Genomic DNA, 19,000 nt, shown 5'->3' with positions numbered 1-19,000 from the left:
ACCCTGATTCAAGTCCCACCATCTATTAGGCATTGGGAAAGCAAAGAGACTGCATTACTCCCCCATTTTGTGGGGTGGGAAGGTAGAGTTGTATGTCACCTGCATATTGATTGCATTGCAGCACAAAACAGGCTCCCCTAGTTGTCTCATATATGTTTGAACAGGTTAAGGTCACAGCACATACCCCTACAGGCGAGAGCCCTTTGAGTTGATGAACAGTTACCAACCAGATGATAGGAAAGAACCAAAACACTTTGATGTATCCCATCTGGTGTCCACAGACGACTCAACACCACCTTGTCAGTGGTAGCAAAGATTACTAATAGATCTGCAAAAATCAGCCTGGACATCTGTGCTTTGATTGCCTTTAGAAAGGGGTGATCCACTAGTTAGACTCACGCAGCATCAGATTCATGGCCAAAAAATGAAAACCAACACAAGTCTCACCCTGCAATCCCCAAGAATAAAAATTATTTGTGTCTACTGTTAATGAAAATGTATAAGAACAGCTTAACTCTTGTATAAATTATAACCCTAGTATGAGTAGATGGCTTCCCCCAGGCTGCTCAAAACACAGGCCATACAAGTTTCAATGACTCAAAATTTATCTCCATCCTAAGGTTTGGCTTTATTCACCCAAGGAATTTTTAAAAATATATAATGCAGCCCAAGTCGTCTCCCCATATGTGGTTGCTTCTAGGGTTCCTCAACAAGGACTACTCAGCCCACAGACTAGATCTTGGTTTCCCCTTTCCTTTATATCCAGGTGGGATAAAGAGCCAGCTGCAACAGAGTGTCAGTAAAACCCATTTTACATCAGCAGGATCATCTCCTTTTAACAGCAGGATTTTCAGACAATGCTGTTACACAGTGATGAGACCAAATACGTTGTCTCTGGCTCTGTGCGCACTTTCCATCATGTATTGCTGTTTGCGTGCTGGGGAAACTGGCTTGTTCTCTCAGGTTTTTTAAATGTTGTAAATTCTTCACTCACTGAATGGCTGAAACTAGTGTTTTGTACCTAATCCTCCTTTCCCCATCAATTTCCACCTTGTTTTGTACTTATGCACTTCCCCTAGCACTTAGTGGAAAATCTTCCCTTTGCACAGCAATATTACATTATTTATAAATTACAATTTTCCTTGCAATTTGCCATATATCAAAATTGGCCTTAGATGATGGTTACATAGTTTGAGAATAGAGCCTGTGGTCTTCATGCACTCTGGGAACAATTGCTAATAAATGGCCTGATCCTGCTCCCATTTACTTCAATGGGAGTTTTTCTGCAGCCTATATTCACGTAAAACATCCTTTGTGCCAAATTCACTTCTGACACAAATGGGCACAACTCCTTTGAACTCAGCGGAGTTGAATGCACTTATGCCAAGAGTGAATTTGTCCCATTAACTTCAATGGCAGTTTTTCCTTAGCAAGAACAGCAGTGTCAGACCTCTGTCTGATTTCTGCAGCCCTGGTCTCACGCAGCACATCTGTACTGTTGGTAAACCAACTAGTGGTAGGTATTAGTGGTAAAACAGATTTTCTAGTTTAGTTTTCAAAGCATTTTTCTTCTAGCTGTCTGAATGATTAATGTGAATAGGAAAATACTGTTGACCCATTTAAATCATGTCAGACAACATCCATTGCTCATCTGCATAATGAAATACACACTGAACATTACATCGTAAGTATAGGAACCAGTGAACTACAAAATAATATTTTACTCATTTAGATTATGAAGTAAAATATAGGACATTAGTATTAATCATAGTATTAAATATTAAGCCATGCAAATTGTAATTGTCAGTGAGAAAGAACTATAAATTGAAAAGGCTATTAGCATTTCAGCTATAACAGTTAATTTGCGTAGTCTTTTTTTTTTTTTTTTTTTGCAAGTGTGCAGTTTTAAAAAAGTCTATATGTCAAAACACATTTTGTAATAAAGCACTAAAATTTGTATTTGTTTTGTATCATTTTATTATTTACTTTCAAACATTAAAGAAGGAAGTTAGAAATATTAATTTGCAGGACTAAAAATATATTGATGTGCTTTATAGCACAATGATACTAAATTGTTTCTTTACTTGAATAAAATCAAATATAAATGGCAAATTATTAGTAATTGAGTTGGAAAGTCATTTTGAGCACTAGTTAGGAAACAAAGGTAAGTTGGGGCTTTTGAAAAAATATTAATGTCATTAGATAGGGACATCATTTCCAGCATTTTAAAATAAATACAAAATTAAAAAATATTTAATATAGGCTGTCAAAAGGTTTCTATGGTTACCCACCTTTTCAACAGTTTTGTGAGATGTGCAAATAGTCTATGAGTCACTTATAATTATTTGTTTTTTGTTTGTTATATTAGTAATTCTGTGTTCAGTTTGAATCTAATACAGTTCACACTGTATGCTTTGGTTTATGTATATTTTAGTGTGTCTGATTGACAGTGATTGAGCATTTCTTATGGAGTGCTTGGTTTTTTTTTGTCATAAATGATGTATGTTGGTTGTGCTGAAAATGTAAACAACTTCTTCCTGTATCAGTGTTTGATAAACAGGCACTTTTATGCTAAGGAGATCTTTGTATATTTTAAGCAAGAAGGTAAGGTGAAATCTTCTATTTAAAAACAACAACAAACAAAATATTTATTACACTCTTCTAAACAGGATCTATAATCCTGTCATTCAGATTCGCTCAGTGAATCAAATGTCACATTTATGAATAAACATCCTAGTTATACAGTGATATAATAGTGCATTTAATGAATAATTAACATAAAATAAATACTGTGATAAAGCTACCAAGTTTTAGCTATAGTGAGCTCTTGATTGGGACATCTTTGTTACACAGTTTATCTTCCCATAACAAAATAAGAGCTTGCCTCCCAACCCTCACCAACATAACTTCATAGCACTGCACAATATTACATTTGCTCATATATCTGGAAGAATAGGTTATAGGGTGTAATGGCCCAACCTTGCAATATTTACTCAGGCAGAACTCTCATTGATTTTACTGGAAGCTTTGCCTGAGTAAGGAGTGCAGAATCCGACTCATAGTTTATAAGCTGGTGACATTAATATTAGTTTTGGTAGTGTAAAGACAGATACCCTATAGTCTATTCTCCATCATAGATGTGCTGAGGGATGGATGCATGTAACTTACATTTGTAAAGTCTCTCAATGGGGGACTATCCCCTATAATATATAAATCCTCTTTTTAGATGCTTGCAGCCACTGCTTATAAAGCATGATAATACAGATAATTAACAAAACTTGACATAGAGCAGGAAACACCTGTGGTTAGATGTCATTATTTCCAAACAAGTGTAAAATTATAAGTATTTTATGGAAACATTTCTATCAGAAGAAATTGCTAACATAATTTATACTTATCTTCATTGTTGAGATAACACTGGTTTGTGATTCAAGAATCCTTTTGTTTTAACTCCTCAGAGATTCAACTGCAGAAATGTGGAACTACATTAGTATGATGACACATTACTGTAGTGGGTGGTATCTTTTATTTGGGGGAAAGATTACCAACTATAAACTCTCACTGCTGCAGTTTAGAGAGACTACATAGAGAATATTCAGATAATTATCATGATAGTCCACAAAATTTCTGTGCAAACTTATGCTCTTATTTTATCAATGTTTCTCATGGTTTGGTACAATGAACGAAATGATGTGTAAAGCATTTTTGTGAGGATACGGATATAGGTTTGTGTAGTTCAATGGGAAACAAGGAGTTTATAGCAAGATTTATTTTTTTTAGCACCGTAATATTTAATAGTATATCAGAATAGTGATACAATGTACAGGACAGAAACGTGTTATTTGAAAAACAGTTGTGTTCCATAAACTATCTGAAATTATTTTATAACAGTAGGATTCAATAAAGGTTGTAGCTGTGGCTGTGTGCATATTAACAATGAGATTCTATATCGTGTATGTGTTGGGTGGGTGGGTGGGTGTGTTTTTAATCATTTATTATTTTAATCAGAACTGGGTTTTGGTATTTTGTTTTATTTAAAGTTAAATACTTAATCCAAACAATGATCAGTTCCTTGAGAAAATTGAAGTAGTTAATATATCAACTATTCTTTCAAGATGGACTAAACTCTTTATTTATAAAATTATTAGAAATCATTCTTAAGGTGTATTTTAATGTGCAAGCCTGAGCAAATATGTTTCTGGTTCTAATTTGTGCATTTTAAGATGAATTCATTTATTTTCTTCATCTTAACAGGAATGTAGTAAGTTAATGGGAATGGTTCATTTGTTGGTCAGAAAAGTTGAAATTTGCCAGATGTCGTATGCTGATTCGGGGCCTATATTTCCTTGGAATTAACGGTGTGTGAAACTCTTAATATTGCTTTGTCCAGGCTTTTGGATCTGACTTGTTTCATTTTGCTGCTATTACTGCTGTAAAGAACACTTGGCTTTTGCTTTCCGTTTATGTTGTTATGTTGGAGACAGAAAAATTCGGATGTAAGATTACTTCTGTTGTTTTCTTAGAACCTCACTAGAATGTACAGTCTTAATAAACCCAGTTGTCCCAACAGGGAAGATAAAATATTTCTTTGTCAAAGAAGCTGCCTGTCTGTGTGTTGCAGAAATGTTAAGAATCCTGCTTTTAATAATAGAAGCATATGGAATCTAGTCACACTTTAATGGACAATGAAATTCCTTTGGGGTATGAATGAATGAATGAGCGAGCCTGGGTTGTAATACTCAGACATAGTTATACTCAGTTATTGGTTTTGTATTTCCTAAACCCTAGTATGTAGTGGCAGTATGCTCTGACTATAGCAGAATTTTCTCAGTGAAGCAGTAAATGTAACTTATCTTACTGGCTTTTTGGTGTGACTTTTTTGGGACAACTGCTCAGGGAATCATCATCCGTTGAAGATCTGGAGATTCTTGTTGTATGTAAAATTAGAAGTTTTTCTCTTTCTCTTTACTTGTTCCACACTATTAATTGCTATTGATAAAGTGTGGCACAGAGCCAACTTCCTGAAAGAGCAATGAGGAAGGGTCATGGCTTGTCATGACCTGGGTGCTAGTACTTGAATGTTGTTATTATTGGGCTGGAGTACCCTCGGGCTGTCATCCTTCCTGTACATGGAAGAGGTTCTGATTCTTCATAGTTTCCCAGTTTACCTACTTCTAAGATATCTATTCTATTGGCTTTAGGTTTGGGCTCAGTGAAGAATTATAAGAACTGTATTATCTCAGAAAAGATAGTATTGAACTATCTTAATATGAATATGGAAGATACATAAAGAAATAATAAGCAGTGTCAATACTTGTGAAAATGCCAAGTGAATTTTAATATAATTCTTTACAAATTCAAGTATTGTCAAAGAAGGCCTTCTCCTGCTCCCAGGGAAGTCACTGGCAAAACTTTGAATTTGTGGGGAGTATTATTGGGCCCTAAAGACAATATCCAACTTGCCTCATGCCTTTGAGGAATCCCAGTGATTCCAGGATTGGGGCTTAATCCTGCACCATTGGAGTTAGTGAGAGTTTTGCTATTTATTTTGATGGAAACAGGACAACTTCATTGGGTCTAAGTAAGGAGGACAGGAAGACTGCTAGTTACAGTATTTAATAACCAACTTCTGTCATATTTTTCTATTTCATTTCAATAATTAAATAAAAATAAATTCTGTTTTAGCCATATGTATTTAAGAACCTTGGGGGGTTTGCCAATAATTTGCACAGTCAGAAGCACATAATTGTAGATGTTTATACTAATATATTGTTAATTGTAACCAAAGGCATATCTATGCTGATGAATGTTATGTTTCCCCCAGGCATGTTATTTAAAACACAGACATGCTTATCATGCATTTTTATTTTTTCCTTGTCAAAACCTTATTGTCAGCTCTGGCTAAAAATCATGTGCAGAACTGCTGCTAGATTAACATTTTCAGTAGTCTTTTTATGCTTTGCTTTTTCCTGATATTGTCAATTAGAGGGAAATATTTCTCACAAGCTTGTTTTATGGATTTGGTCTTCTTCCTGTAATGACACATAGGCCTGTAATCCAGGAAATAGTGGTGTATGGTGTCCATATCCATGATTTCCTGATGTGGGGGAAAAGTGTGGAAAGCATCTGGAGAAAAGGAGACTCCCTTTACCAGCTAGTTTCCTGTAAGCCAAATTGGAAGACCTTGTCTGTGCAAATAGATTTCAAAATAGAGCCTGCCCTTTGACTGTCTCCATAATTATACGTCTCTCTCTGTATTTTATTTGGCTGCCAGAGCAGTTAACCCCTGGCAGTAAGGGACTGATGATGGCGTTACCAGCGCGGGTATGGAGACGTGACCATGTGAATACACTGTTGTTTACAGAAGCCTGTAGTTAAGACCTCATTACAATATACTTTTACTGAATTTAAAAATTATTACATGTTAGATTATGTTGATTAAGACATGTTATATCTCTCATGTACAGATAATGCAGAGATATTTGTTGAATAAAGAAGTCCTTCATTGCTTTGATGTAATCAACATCTGTCAACAGAATGAATTTGCTTTTGTTTAGTTTCAAGGGCTCTTGTTCTTCTACTTTGCCCAATCAGTTTCAACTTCTGCCTGAGGCATTCTTGTGTGTTCTTTTCTTCAGAAAATGCACAGGTTATTGCTTGTGAAATTTGAGTTGCTCTTCTGTTGTACAGGTTACATAGTGCTGGAAAGAACCTTTAATCTTTCACATTTTATTTTTGAAGCACATGTGCACCTCTGTAACACAAGCATTACAAAATCAGTGTTGTATGAATACATTTTTATTACAATAATCTGTGCCACTAAAGATCTGCCAGAAAAAAAGTTGGAATGCAATTTCAGTATTTTAGATAGTCATTGAGAATGTGTATCTAAACATTTTGTAATTAACAATAAAAAATTGTGTGCTCTTACTCTAGTTACACTGGTTGAAGTCCCTGAGCTATTAGCTATAGTGCTTATTAAATCAAACTTCATTCTTCCTTTTAAAAATCAAAACTGGCAGAAGAAGCAAAATTATGTACCAAGGTTAAAATTATCTGATAGAGCAAATAAAAAATTTAAAATGTTCCCCCCAACCTCGTGTATGTTTCATGTAAATCACCAAACTCCATTTTGAATTCAGATGAACTAATGCCCAATATTTGAAAATAGACTAGCAAAGCACTGGTTTTGATGTTGGTAATTGCAAATTATTTTGTGTTATGCAAGACTCACTTCACCAAGAATTAATTGCCTATATTTGTTAAATCAATTGGATGTTAATTCTGATATCCCATAAATATTTTTGCTGGTAAACTTCTGTAGTCTACTGATAATTATAATAGTTGAAAAGATTCTAATATATATATAGTGTGTCTATCTTTTTAAAGGTACGTTTTAGTTGTAGAGTAGAACCAGACTGAAGCTTATGCTGTAGTAATTTTTCTGCTTCTTAATTGGTACATTTGAAATCTTGGATTAAACAAGTATTAAAAAACTTGATGTGAAAGTATTGGTACTCAAATCTGTTCAATAATGTAGATTTATGGGTTTGATGTTGGTAGGCCACATTCATTGAAACATACAGCATTTATTCTTTCTACTATTAAATAAGGAACACTTTAAAAGCAGTTATTTGATAGTTCATTCCCGACCTCTCCCTTAAAAATACTTGTTGACCAGAAGAAAAATTACATTTAAATTACTAAAATCAACTTAATTAAGGGTCATTAATAGAGGTACATACAAAAACCTCACTACTCAGTGGGTGAGATGGGAGCATTTCATTATATGGTGTAGCATGCATGAACAGATAACAATTAAAATAGACCTGGAGTAAAAGGCTAATAAATATGGGGCACATTGTGCTGCAAAATTAGTCACATAAAATGCTTCCCTCCCATCATCATACTTGATTTCTGTATTCAACCTGTCTGGCTGAATCAGTTAAAAGAAATCAAATGTAGTTTCCATAAAAGATAATTTCATATGGTAAATTGCAATAACTCATAGTGCATATTTATATTATTAATACAAATTAAAGCATGGAAGATATGCTGGGGGATCCAGCAGCTTCCAAAGACATACATACATACAAGCTGCACAGTGTGATTCACCATGGAGTCAAAGAAGCAGTTGTCTATAATTTTCTGTGTTCAGCACAAACTATGTGCTGATAATAAGTCTCCTTATTGTAGCTGATAGTAAATATTCTGTTATTCATGGCAAATAACACAGATTTAGTGTTGGGGGAAAAGAAACCCTATAAATAGTCAACATTACACCCTTGCTATGATGATCTGTGTGTTACAAGGCTACTGCTTTCTCACTCTAAGATCTCCCAGATGTTTATAATTCCCACTGGAAACATCATAAACTCTACATTTATAAAATTATATCTTTTAAGAATTAATATACACACTTATGTCCCAAAACAGCTTAACAAAGAAAATGCACTGTGAACTGTAGAATAAGAGAAGTAAACAGGACTCTGACAGACAGCAGCCTCCATGTGTGTCAGCGGCTCTGGGAGTCTGTGGACAAGAGTTATGGAACACAGCCAGTTGTTCTTGTGTCTAGTGATTGATGATGTTGGTGTATCAAATTAGCTGTGAATAGGGAAGCTTAAAAATTAAGAGTAGTTGTAGAGACACTAAAAATGCATTCTTTGTAAAGGAAGCATGGTGACAGTAACTAGATATTTTCTCCTCTAAACAAATACTGTTAATTATTTTTGTAATGCCATTCCTTTTTTTTTAAGAAATCTTAGAAGAAAATATTTTAATATTACATTTACTCCTTTAAATAAAGGTTTCATTGTCCTATCTTTGTATTTCATGCCAGTTTATTTTAGGGCTCTTGTAATGCACTAATGGCATTCATTTGGTTTATGCATTTCACCAGTGCAAGTAAAAAAAAAGTTCTGGTTTGTAATGAATAATTAGTAGAATAACAATGCAGTAAAGTACCTTATTATCCTGTTATCTTGTGACAACACCTATTGTATGTCTTTTATGGGACAGAGGTAAAAATTTCACTCTAAATAAAGAGGTATCCCTTTGATTTTGGGGTTGTTGATAGGAGTGCACCTCTGAATATAAATTGATTTGATGTATTTGAGAGCATGCATTTGTAACATTTAGAGTTCTATTGTCAAATAATTGAGAAGTGCGCTTGCATCTTTTTTCCCCAATTAAACTTTTATATGGCAGGACAGGTGCATTGGCAGCATGCCATTCATGAAGGAGAGCATCTGAAATGCACATTCTCATCCTGATATCTGGGTGGACTCTAGCTGACCACATCAATGAGGGTGGATTTTAAATGTATTGGAAAATTATTATGCTTGTATAAAACTGCACAGAAAGAACCTTTATTTATGCTAGGAGCAAGATACCTTCATTACGCTTTGTAGAAGAACTATCGTATTGTGGTCTGATCACACTGATCACACATAGTAGACTCATTCCTGCTACTTCTGATGACCTAAATGTTGCTGCTTCTGCAGACTCTGCACTTAGTTCGACTGGAAATTGATTCAAGTTGGGCCAGTGAGTTGTGTGTTTGGCTCTTTGGGGATGAACTCTGCGTGTCAACTGGTAGGCTGGGTTAAATGGTCCAGCAAGTGCAAAAAATAATAAAAAAAAAAGCCAGCAGGTTTTTCTCTCTTAGGTACCATTCTTGGAATCCAAGGTACACAGCTGATAAAACCTAAAAGCATTTTACACAAACAAAAAAGCAAACAGAATGAACCCAGCTTGGGATACAACCCAGCCATCTAAAAACTGTGAAGCTCTGCCTTTTCAGAGGCCTCTCTATGCTCTGACTATTGTGGAACAACTTTTACAGAACTCCCTGGCTTTCCTCTGAGAGCCTGATTTGAACCTTCAGCCCTCAACGCTACTTCATTACTTCACTCTGTACCCCTGTGGGAGATCTAAACAGGAAGTAGAAGCCTGTTAGTAATAAATGGGGCCTCTGCACCCCTTCAGGGTGCTATAAAGATATGAACAATATTCATTAACCTTGTCACTTGTCATTAAGAGCCTTTCTGTGGCAGAGCTTATTCAATAATTTCATGTGTTCCATACTTTTGGGCTCCTGAAAGAGTGTCCTACTATTCCTCTACTTCACATATACCATGGAACACTGTAAAAAGGCTATCTAAGAAGCCAAACATAAATGTAGAGTGAAATTTCCATGCACTGGCCACAATAAGTGCATTTGGAGGGGAGGTAGAACAAAATTGCATGCATCCCTGATATGGAATATGGGTATTTTCTAAGAAAAATAAAGAATTTTAATTGGGACATTTAAAATAGATTATACAAGACAATAGGAAATGTGCAGCAGGGGAAAATGGTGCATTGACAAGGAGTTGAACTAGATGATTCAAGAGATTTTTCCATCACTAATTTTTCTGAATCTAACAGGAATAGTTAGCTCAGGTTTAAAAAACAAAACAAAAAATACTGCCCCTTTATTGTGAAGTCATTGTCTGTGTTGGTTCTCTGCCACATCAATGTTGCTAGTGTATTCGTGTATATATGACACCTTTCAAGATCAATTAATTTACTATGTGAAATTTACTCCAGAGTGCTTCCAAACATTCTTGTATGAGTTATTGAATGTTTAATGGCAAAGTACACTGAACCAGCCTGTTGGTTAACTCTGATGCAGACACAATCCAAACCAAAACATAAATGGAAAAATTGTATGTGCTATCATCTCTATATCCTTTCCTCTCCCTTGACTTCTAGATACTGTCCCTTGTTTTACTGTTGCCCCAAGCATTCGCCTGTCCAGACTAGTAATTCAAATAATTGAGAACAGCGCCCAATTATAGGGTCAATTCTATTTCTTGATGCTCTGGGGATTTACACAACTTTCTCATACATCGCACCAAAATAGATCTAGAATTTTGCTAGATAAGGCTTTGATATGTGGTTTTGTTCTCAGTGCTTCCAAATGTTAACACACTTTTTTTCATTATGCAAGATTTATATAAAACTACAGATAAGTAATAAATATGTTAGCAAATTCATAATTAACTTGGTGAACTGGAGCTTGCTATTGTATACAGTCTACTTATCTTTTTTATCTAGGGTTTTTTCTTTGGCATAGTCACCACTTAGTAATTTGGTAGTAATAAAAAGACTTCTTGAACCATTTTTAAAAAACATTTCTATTCACAGGGTGCGTGACTCACTGCCGTGGAGTTTTCTCTTCAATGGTCAGTCGTATCTGCTTACACAAGCAGTCAAGCAGTCAACAAAGAAGATATTTCTTTTTCCAGAGACAAAGAAATACTGCTTACAGTATAGTTCGGCCAGCTATAGTTTCTTTAGCTCACCCAGTTCCTAAGGTACTGTAATTTCTATTAGTTGATCCTTTTTCCAGTCAATATAAAGATTGACTGCACGAGTGATCAAGTACATTCATCCTCTTACAGCTGGGAGTCTGAATCATGGTCTTGTTGATTTGGGATTTGAAATAGGAACAGTGGTGTGAGAAGTTTTCAGCTCCCGCCATGCTAAACAGAGTAGTGTAAATACGCCATTAGGGAGTTTAAAACTGGCAGTTCTTCATATATTATGTTTGTTACTGTAACTGATCACCTTATAACATTTAACACTTTTAGATTCAAATTCTTCCTTTGGCTATGGGCCATGGTAGCTTTAAGCATACAAAGCAATTGCCTAACTCCCAGGCAGCTCAGGGGGGGCCCTGGTTTAGTTTTACCCCCAAAATACCATGCCTCTAATTTAATATGGAGTTTTTAACCAGTGTATTAGTATGTGCTGTGTTGGTGTATTTTTTGGTTTGTGAAAATAATGCAATTAGTATTTCTAGGGAGTGGGTGAAGGAGATAAGGGGGGAGGAAAAATATTCCTCTTTAGGGCCCGCAGTGGGTTAGCAGCACCTCTGATACAAGCAGATAGTTCCAGCTGAAGTCAACATGAGATGCACATGCTCATCTGAGGAAAAAATGTTGCCCTTTCAATGTAAATTTCTAATACGTTAAGTCTCAAACATTTACATCCTCCTGCAGTTTTGGTGATTTGGTGATTTCAGGCTTAGATGAAAGCATACATCAAAATGTCAGCCAGCTGCCCTGCTATGTAACTTATGAACTAACCTTTGCTGTCACTGACTAAATGTTGTTTTTTGGAAAATACATTTTTCTCTGCTTTTGAATCCATTATGACTTTATTTAGAGCTGTTCTAACAGGTGTGCTATTGCGCTTTCTCTGGTTCTGCTTTAATTGCAGTATGTACTCTGGCTGTTTCATACCCTTTATTTAATGAAAATAATTTTGGATAGTATTTTATAGTGATGTGTATAAGTAGTTCTTTATTTCTTCTACTAGAAAGTAGATGTCTAATACAAAATATGAAATATTTACATTATCCTATGGTCATAGTAAAAAAGAATGATATGGAAGGAATAAATTGAGGACGCTTACTATAGAGTTCTTAAGCCTAAAACATTATAGAAGCTTTGGATACACAATGAATATAGGATTAAGACCCTATATATTTTCAAAGATTAGAAAAATTATTGTAGCACTTGCAAACATGTTGTATCTTTAGATATTTCTTTCAGGATGAATACAAAAAAATAAACTGTCATGTTGAAAACTAATCTTCACAGGTAGCAATGCTCATGTCTAATAATCTGTTCATTTTTCATCTGCCTACAGAATTACAATTTAACTAGGATATATGAATAATTTAGGAAATATCTTAATAATGAGGGAAACTTATTACAGGAATATATATAATTGGGGGGGGCATTTTTTCTACAGAATATCCTAGAAATAATATTTATATTAAAAATGGCTTCTGAATTTTACAGATTTTTTTAGGAAAGGAGAAATGGTGAGATAAATATCTACAGCTATACAATCTTGAGCTGCTATTTCATCATATCTCACAAGCTAAACAGTGTCAGGTCTAAGCAGTTATTGGATGAGTGTTCTCCAAGGGAAAACTCAGAGTGCTCCAGGGCATGGAGCTGGTAATTTAGGAGATGGGATTTTCCCTCTGATTCAGAAATAAATTAATGTCCTAGTATGGTGTGAACAGGTTCTATGCTGCTGGGGGTGCAGTGTGTCTAAATGAGATGGAAACCTAAAGTCCTGATGGCTTGGGATCATTAAAGATCCTATGACACTTTCTGTAAGCACTGGGGCGGCCAAACACCAGTTGGGGTAACTATAGTCTACCTACTTAAAGTCCCCCTATAGAGTTAATTGGATACTGCATTCTTCTTCACTTCCTACACTAAAATGTTGTGTAGTCTTGCTGTGTGCTGTTTAAACAGCTGCGGTGTAACTACTGTACAGCCAGGGTCCTATGTCCATTTAATCCTGTGTGCATTATGGGCTTGATCCCGTTTCCACTAAAATCAGTTGTAAAACTCTTGCAATGACTTGACAGGCCCTTTGTGATGGGTGAAGTGATAATTATGTATAGCTTGTAAATATTCTGGAATCCTTAGGAGGATTAAATGTGCTTCTGTATATGTGTAATATTATTTTTGTTGTTACTATATATTTGTCTTAGAATTATAATAGTTTAAAAAAAAAAGAAATAGAATTTTACATGCATGAGGCCTGAGACCTTTTCATGAAATAAAAATATATTTATTATAGTTTTCCTTGAAAGACAATGAATTAGGACATGGTTGTACAGTTGGGTTATTGCTGATTATGTACTATATGAATCTTATGATTTTAAAAACAAACTTGGTATTTGTGGATAATCTAAGCACTATACCCAGATGAACAGACACTCTTTTCCTAACCTGTGTATTATATATTTTTATTAACATTAGCTTTAATAACAAAAATTAAATCTGTTAAAAAGAAAAATGTGTTTGCAACATAATAGATATGGATAAGATTAAAAGAATAGGTGAGTGAGGTAATATCCTTTATTAGACCGACTTCTGTTGGTGAGAGAGAACGGAAGTTGGTCAAATAAAAAATATTACCTCACCCACCTTGTCTCTCATTCGTATCTACCCATCTCTTTCAAATCTATTATGCTGCACATACATTTTTCTTTTTATAATACTATACACCCGTATCCAAATTCACCTGGTCTCTCTCATATCCTATGACTGACATGGCTACAACTACACTTCATACATGAATGAGGTTGACAGCTAGAAATACTGAGATTCTTAATCAGACAAAACTCCCATTGAAGTTAATGGAAACTTTGTGTAAGAAACTGAGTAAGAAGCTCAGGACTTTCCTGTACTACTGTACATATGTGTTCAGTGCGAGTGTGTGTAATGGACTTCTATATAAAATTTACCTTTGTTTAAAAATAAAATAATAAGCTTTTAAGTCTTCCTCTGATAGTTTTAAAGCTCACAACTATTTGGACTGAAAGACTTCTGCAATATCTTGGATTTCAGTACTGTATGGTTAACGCACTATTTAAGTCAATAGTAACAGGCAATGTTAAGTTCAAAAGGGCATTGGAAGAAATACTGAGGGAGCCTTGAGGGCTTGCCCTGGTGGCTTAGGAAGGTCAATACTATGACAGAAAGGGCAAACTGCCATGAAGCAGGAGGCACTTTCTGAGAAAATGATCCCATTGTCATGCTCAGCTTTCTGATCTTCATTTTCAATCCTTCTTCTCCAAGCACATAAAGAAGCCAGACTATGTGACGACAGGCATTGTACCAGACTGGGGAGACTACATAGAAATTAAGAATGAAGATCAGATTCAAGGGCTTCGTCAGGCTTGTCAACTGGCCTGTCATATTCTACTTCTAGCTGGAAAGAGTTTAAAGGTAACAGTCACATGAGGTCCTGTAACAACTTGGATGCTTTCTGTGCTTTGTTTTTGTTTTTATTTAATGTACATCTAACTTGCTATTAAATTACATACTGAATAAAGGGGGGTTATTAACTTCTTTAATTTTTTTTTGCTATATAACATACCTATTTAATTTCTTTTATCATTGAAATCTGTGGGGGGGGGTGATTACATTTACCGGGGATAAAAATAAAATTGAGCTCTTACCGGTACGGGACCGGCTCTGCCTCCTCAGTCGGAAGGGGTGGGGCTGGGGTCAGCGTCCCCCAGCCAGCCCACCTGCGCTGCCCGGCTTGTGCCACCCGGGGCTCCAGCGGCGATTTAAGGGTCCTGGGGCTCCGGCTGCACAGCAGCAGCAGCCAGTGCTCCAGGCCCTTTTAAATCGCGGCCCTAAGGCAGCTACTTCTTTTGCCCCCCATTGGCAGCCGGGGTGGGGGGCAAAAGGGGCAATGACATTAAAGCGCTGCCGCGACAGCGCTTTAAGCAGGGTCCTTTGCCGTGGCAGCACTTGAACGTTGCTGCCCCTTTTGCGCCCTCCCATTGGCAGCCCTGCCGGTAGGGACCCGACAGGACCGCCAGTTGGGGGCGCAAAAGGGGTAGTGACGTTAAAGCGCTGCCGCAGCTGCGCTTTACGCTCAGCGGTATGGGCCGGTACTGGTGGCTACTTTTTACCGGTACACTGTACCGGCCCGTACCGCCTTACTTTCACCCCTGACATTTACTCAGTGTTAGAAGTATAATGCTTTCAGGTCTGCATTCTGACCTGCCAAGTTGCGTGGGTTTGTCATAAGGCACGTGGGATTCTATATGATTTTGTGACACAGCAAATCCTGTGATTCACACTTTCTGCTTTCCAGCTCTACATTTCCATAAATCTGATGGATTGGGCTGTTCCTTCCATTCTGCTGCTCCTTCTCCTCCGGCCAATTGATCAGACAAACTACAGAACCACTGTTAAAGGATGCAGCTGCAAAATTCCCTGCCTCTTGCCAGAGTGTACTGATAAGGAAAACGCTTGGTTTTTCAATAATGTTTTCTACAGAACACTTTTGTGGGATGCCCCCCACATAATAAAGGGGAACCTCCTTAAAGTCTTTGGAGATGGAAAAATGCTTTGGTAGCTTCCCCCTTTCTTTCATGAATAACATACAAGATAGGGTGAAATATGTTCTATAGTTAGTGGATATAAGTGTGGCGGTATAGAAGGGGTGTTCAGAGCATGTGGAGGTACAAAATATATTTTATCAAAAAAGACTCTGAGAAAAGATTAATATTGCACAGTTAAGCACTCAGAAGTTAGAAAATGACAAAATTATGTACCCTTTCTCCTCATGGATATGCATTATAATACAGTTTTTAATTACATGATCATTACATACTATTTATGTAATGACAATGTATAATATATTATTTTTCTGCAACCTTAAGTGCATGTGTAGCATTTTTTCATTATTTATACTTACATTAATTTCATCACTGTAATCTTCCTGAATATCTTTATTAATTTAAAATGTTTATATTAATACTACTCTTAGTTCAATGCTTTCAACCTGAAATTTTTGTCAGAATTCATCTACTGTACATTTGCTTTTCAACCATCAATACAGCTTTCCTTGGGGGTAGTTCAGGAGATGATGCAGCAAATAATAAAAGTAACTTAGACCTTGATCCTGCAAACACTGGTGGGTGTTTTTAACTTCTTCCATGTGAGTAATCCCATTGACTTCAGTTGAATGGCTCATATGTATGTTAAGCTCATGGATAAGTGTTTGCAGAATCAGGGACTTAGCACCAAACTGACTTGGACTATAAATGACAGCAGTTTCGCACTATTACTCTTTGATGTTGTAATATTAATGTGTAGTGCTCTGTGTAAGTGTAGCTTATGGTGTACTTTTCATATTGATTATTCTTGTTGGCTTGTATGTACAAAGTAATAGGAGATGCCATGTATGTGTGTGTTACATTTTGTGTGGGGAGTATATTTTGAGAAATAGTATGTCACTATGTAAATTAAAGGCTATATTGTAATCCATACACATGGGGGTCAGCGTTAAGTCTGAATATATGGTCTTAATTTTGTAATTTCCTGACATTTTTGTGCTTAACCATGCAATCATAACATGTTATTGACATTATATTTGATGGAATTTTGTAGTGTTTTTTGGAAAGAAAAATCAAATTCCACAAAATGGAACTATGTGGCAAGAGACCACCAGAATACCCTATCCCATGTAGTAGAAATGGTCCACCAGAAGATGCTGTTACTGCCCCTCAGACAGTATTTTCAATTAAAGCAAAACTGACCGCTTTGTGGAGTAGTGGCGAAAGGCTCTTTGGAACACATAAGCCCCACGCCCACGCTACGCAGGAGATCTGCCCACTGAATGGCCATGCACAGGTGCCCATGCACTCTTTGAGCACCACAGAAATGAGCTGGGCACCGACTGGTACAGAAGGCCCATGCTGCATGTGCACCAAAGGTGTTATGCAGATGACACAGGATGGTAGCTATGGATCTGTGTTTGATCTGCGTGGCCCTAGTACCCAATACAGTCTGTGTGCAGGGGCTGTGACTACTATTCCAGCACACAGGTTGGAATAGTTGCTGTGGGATAGGGAAGCAACACAGCATCCTGTACCCTGCCCTTTTTTTGGGAGGGGGGGCAGTAGTTTTCATCTGACCAACCACAAGTTCATCATTAATAAAGTAAGGGGTCCACAACAGCCCTTATTCCTTTATTCCTTGCATGCTATGTACACTGCCTCATTCACGACGCATAATCGCTAAATCTTTCACTACACAGCTAGGAAAGCCATATGAACGCTTGCACCACAGCCTACCTTTATTCCAAACGATACTAAAAAGTACTCAAAAATTGTAGCCACTGTAGTGCATATGTGCGAAGTGTGATTTTCAAAGGCTTAAAACTCATTCAAATCAAAACTAATTTTCACAGGAACACTCCAAGGTACTTCTTCTCAATGAGGGAGGTTTCTCTACCAAATTTCAACTTTCATCTTGAACCATTTCAGAGCTAAAGCTGATCCAAAAGAAAAGCTGGAATAATAATATTTAACGTGTGTGGCCTTTTTTCACAAGTCAAAAATGGCTAAACCATTTCTGTTAATCTTACCAAAAAAAATCACCTTCAGAAAGGGATTGAGTATGGGAAATTTCAGTCAAAAAGTAAGTGTTTCTGAAAATTGTAGGTCACTGAAATAAGGGTGCTAAAATGGAAATTCTAATGCAGATTTCACTGTTAAAGTCACTGCTGTGCCAATGTAATACAAACAGCTCCCAGGTGTGAAACCAAATATTAAACTTATGTATAAATGAATTAAAATGGTTTCAAAAATAATTTGAAGGAAAAATAATTGACAACAATATGACCGTAATCTTATTTGCAAGTCATAAGAATTAAGGATTTATCTACAAATGGCTGCAAATGTTTTAAAAGGTTGAAAGCATTAAATGCAATATTGTAAGTACAAATTGAAGCTATTTTTAATTATGTAAGGGGGATGGAAAGAGAGAGGAAGGAAGTTTAAAAAAACAGACACTTCTATAGCAGCTACTGAAAAGAGGCCAGTAGAAAATGGTGGCCTTGAGAAGGCAAATGTGGATAAAGAAAGAAAGTAGACAGTATTTTCAGTTTTCTCAAAGCCTTTAAGTGCTCCCTTTACTGCATGCTTGATTTCTCTCTAAATAAAACATAATGTATCTATAAAGTGTATCAAACAGTTTAGTGTTTTGTATCAAAGCATTTGATTTGTATCATCCTAGATTTCACTGAAGTGCATGACTGTGATCACATTCAGTAAATAAGAGAAAATGTCCTCAGGTTTTTTTTAGCACAATTTTTATTTTATATTTTAGGTTGGCATGACAACCGAAGAAATAGATTCCATTGTTCATCACGAAATAATCAGACAAAATGCCTATCCTTCACCTCTAGGCTATGGAGGTTTTCCCAAATCTGTTTGTACCTCTGTGAACAACGTAGTATGTCATGGTATTCCTGACAGGTATTCCCATAATAACACACATTTTACCACTGCAAACAAAAATGTTACGTTAATGTTCATAACTTAGAGGTTAATATTAAACATGTTTCAGTTGAACTAAAAAACACCAATAAACCTATTGCAGCTGCATAGCAT

At 36.2% G+C, this 19,000-nt stretch overlaps 1 protein-coding gene across 6 annotated transcripts in view; it reads left to right on the top strand.

Moving 5' to 3' along the window:
- Positions 1–19,000, top strand: part of METAP1D (methionyl aminopeptidase type 1D, mitochondrial) — a 60,161-nt gene that overhangs the window by 22,646 nt on the left and 18,515 nt on the right. For 5 of the 6 annotated variants that reach the window (XM_039495499.1, XM_039495496.1, XM_039495494.1 and 2 more), the window contains exons 2-4: positions 11,194–11,363; positions 14,661–14,810; positions 18,717–18,865. In XM_039495499.1, the coding sequence (XP_039351433.1) occupies positions 11,229–11,363; positions 14,661–14,810; positions 18,717–18,865 (434 nt within the window). In that variant the 5' untranslated portion in view covers positions 11,194–11,228. Of the gene's footprint in view, positions 1–4,254; positions 4,359–11,193; positions 11,364–14,660; positions 14,811–18,716; positions 18,866–19,000 lie in introns of those variants that run through there. The other variant, XM_039495495.1, reaches the window with a different exon arrangement.

Source organism: Mauremys reevesii, linkage group 11 (genome assembly GCF_016161935.1).
Source record: "Mauremys reevesii isolate NIE-2019 linkage group 11, ASM1616193v1, whole genome shotgun sequence".
NCBI classification, from domain to species: Eukaryota; Metazoa; Chordata; order Testudines; family Geoemydidae; genus Mauremys; species Mauremys reevesii.
Note: the sequence above shows the minus strand (reverse complement) of the source record. Positions and strands in the feature narration are given on the sequence as shown.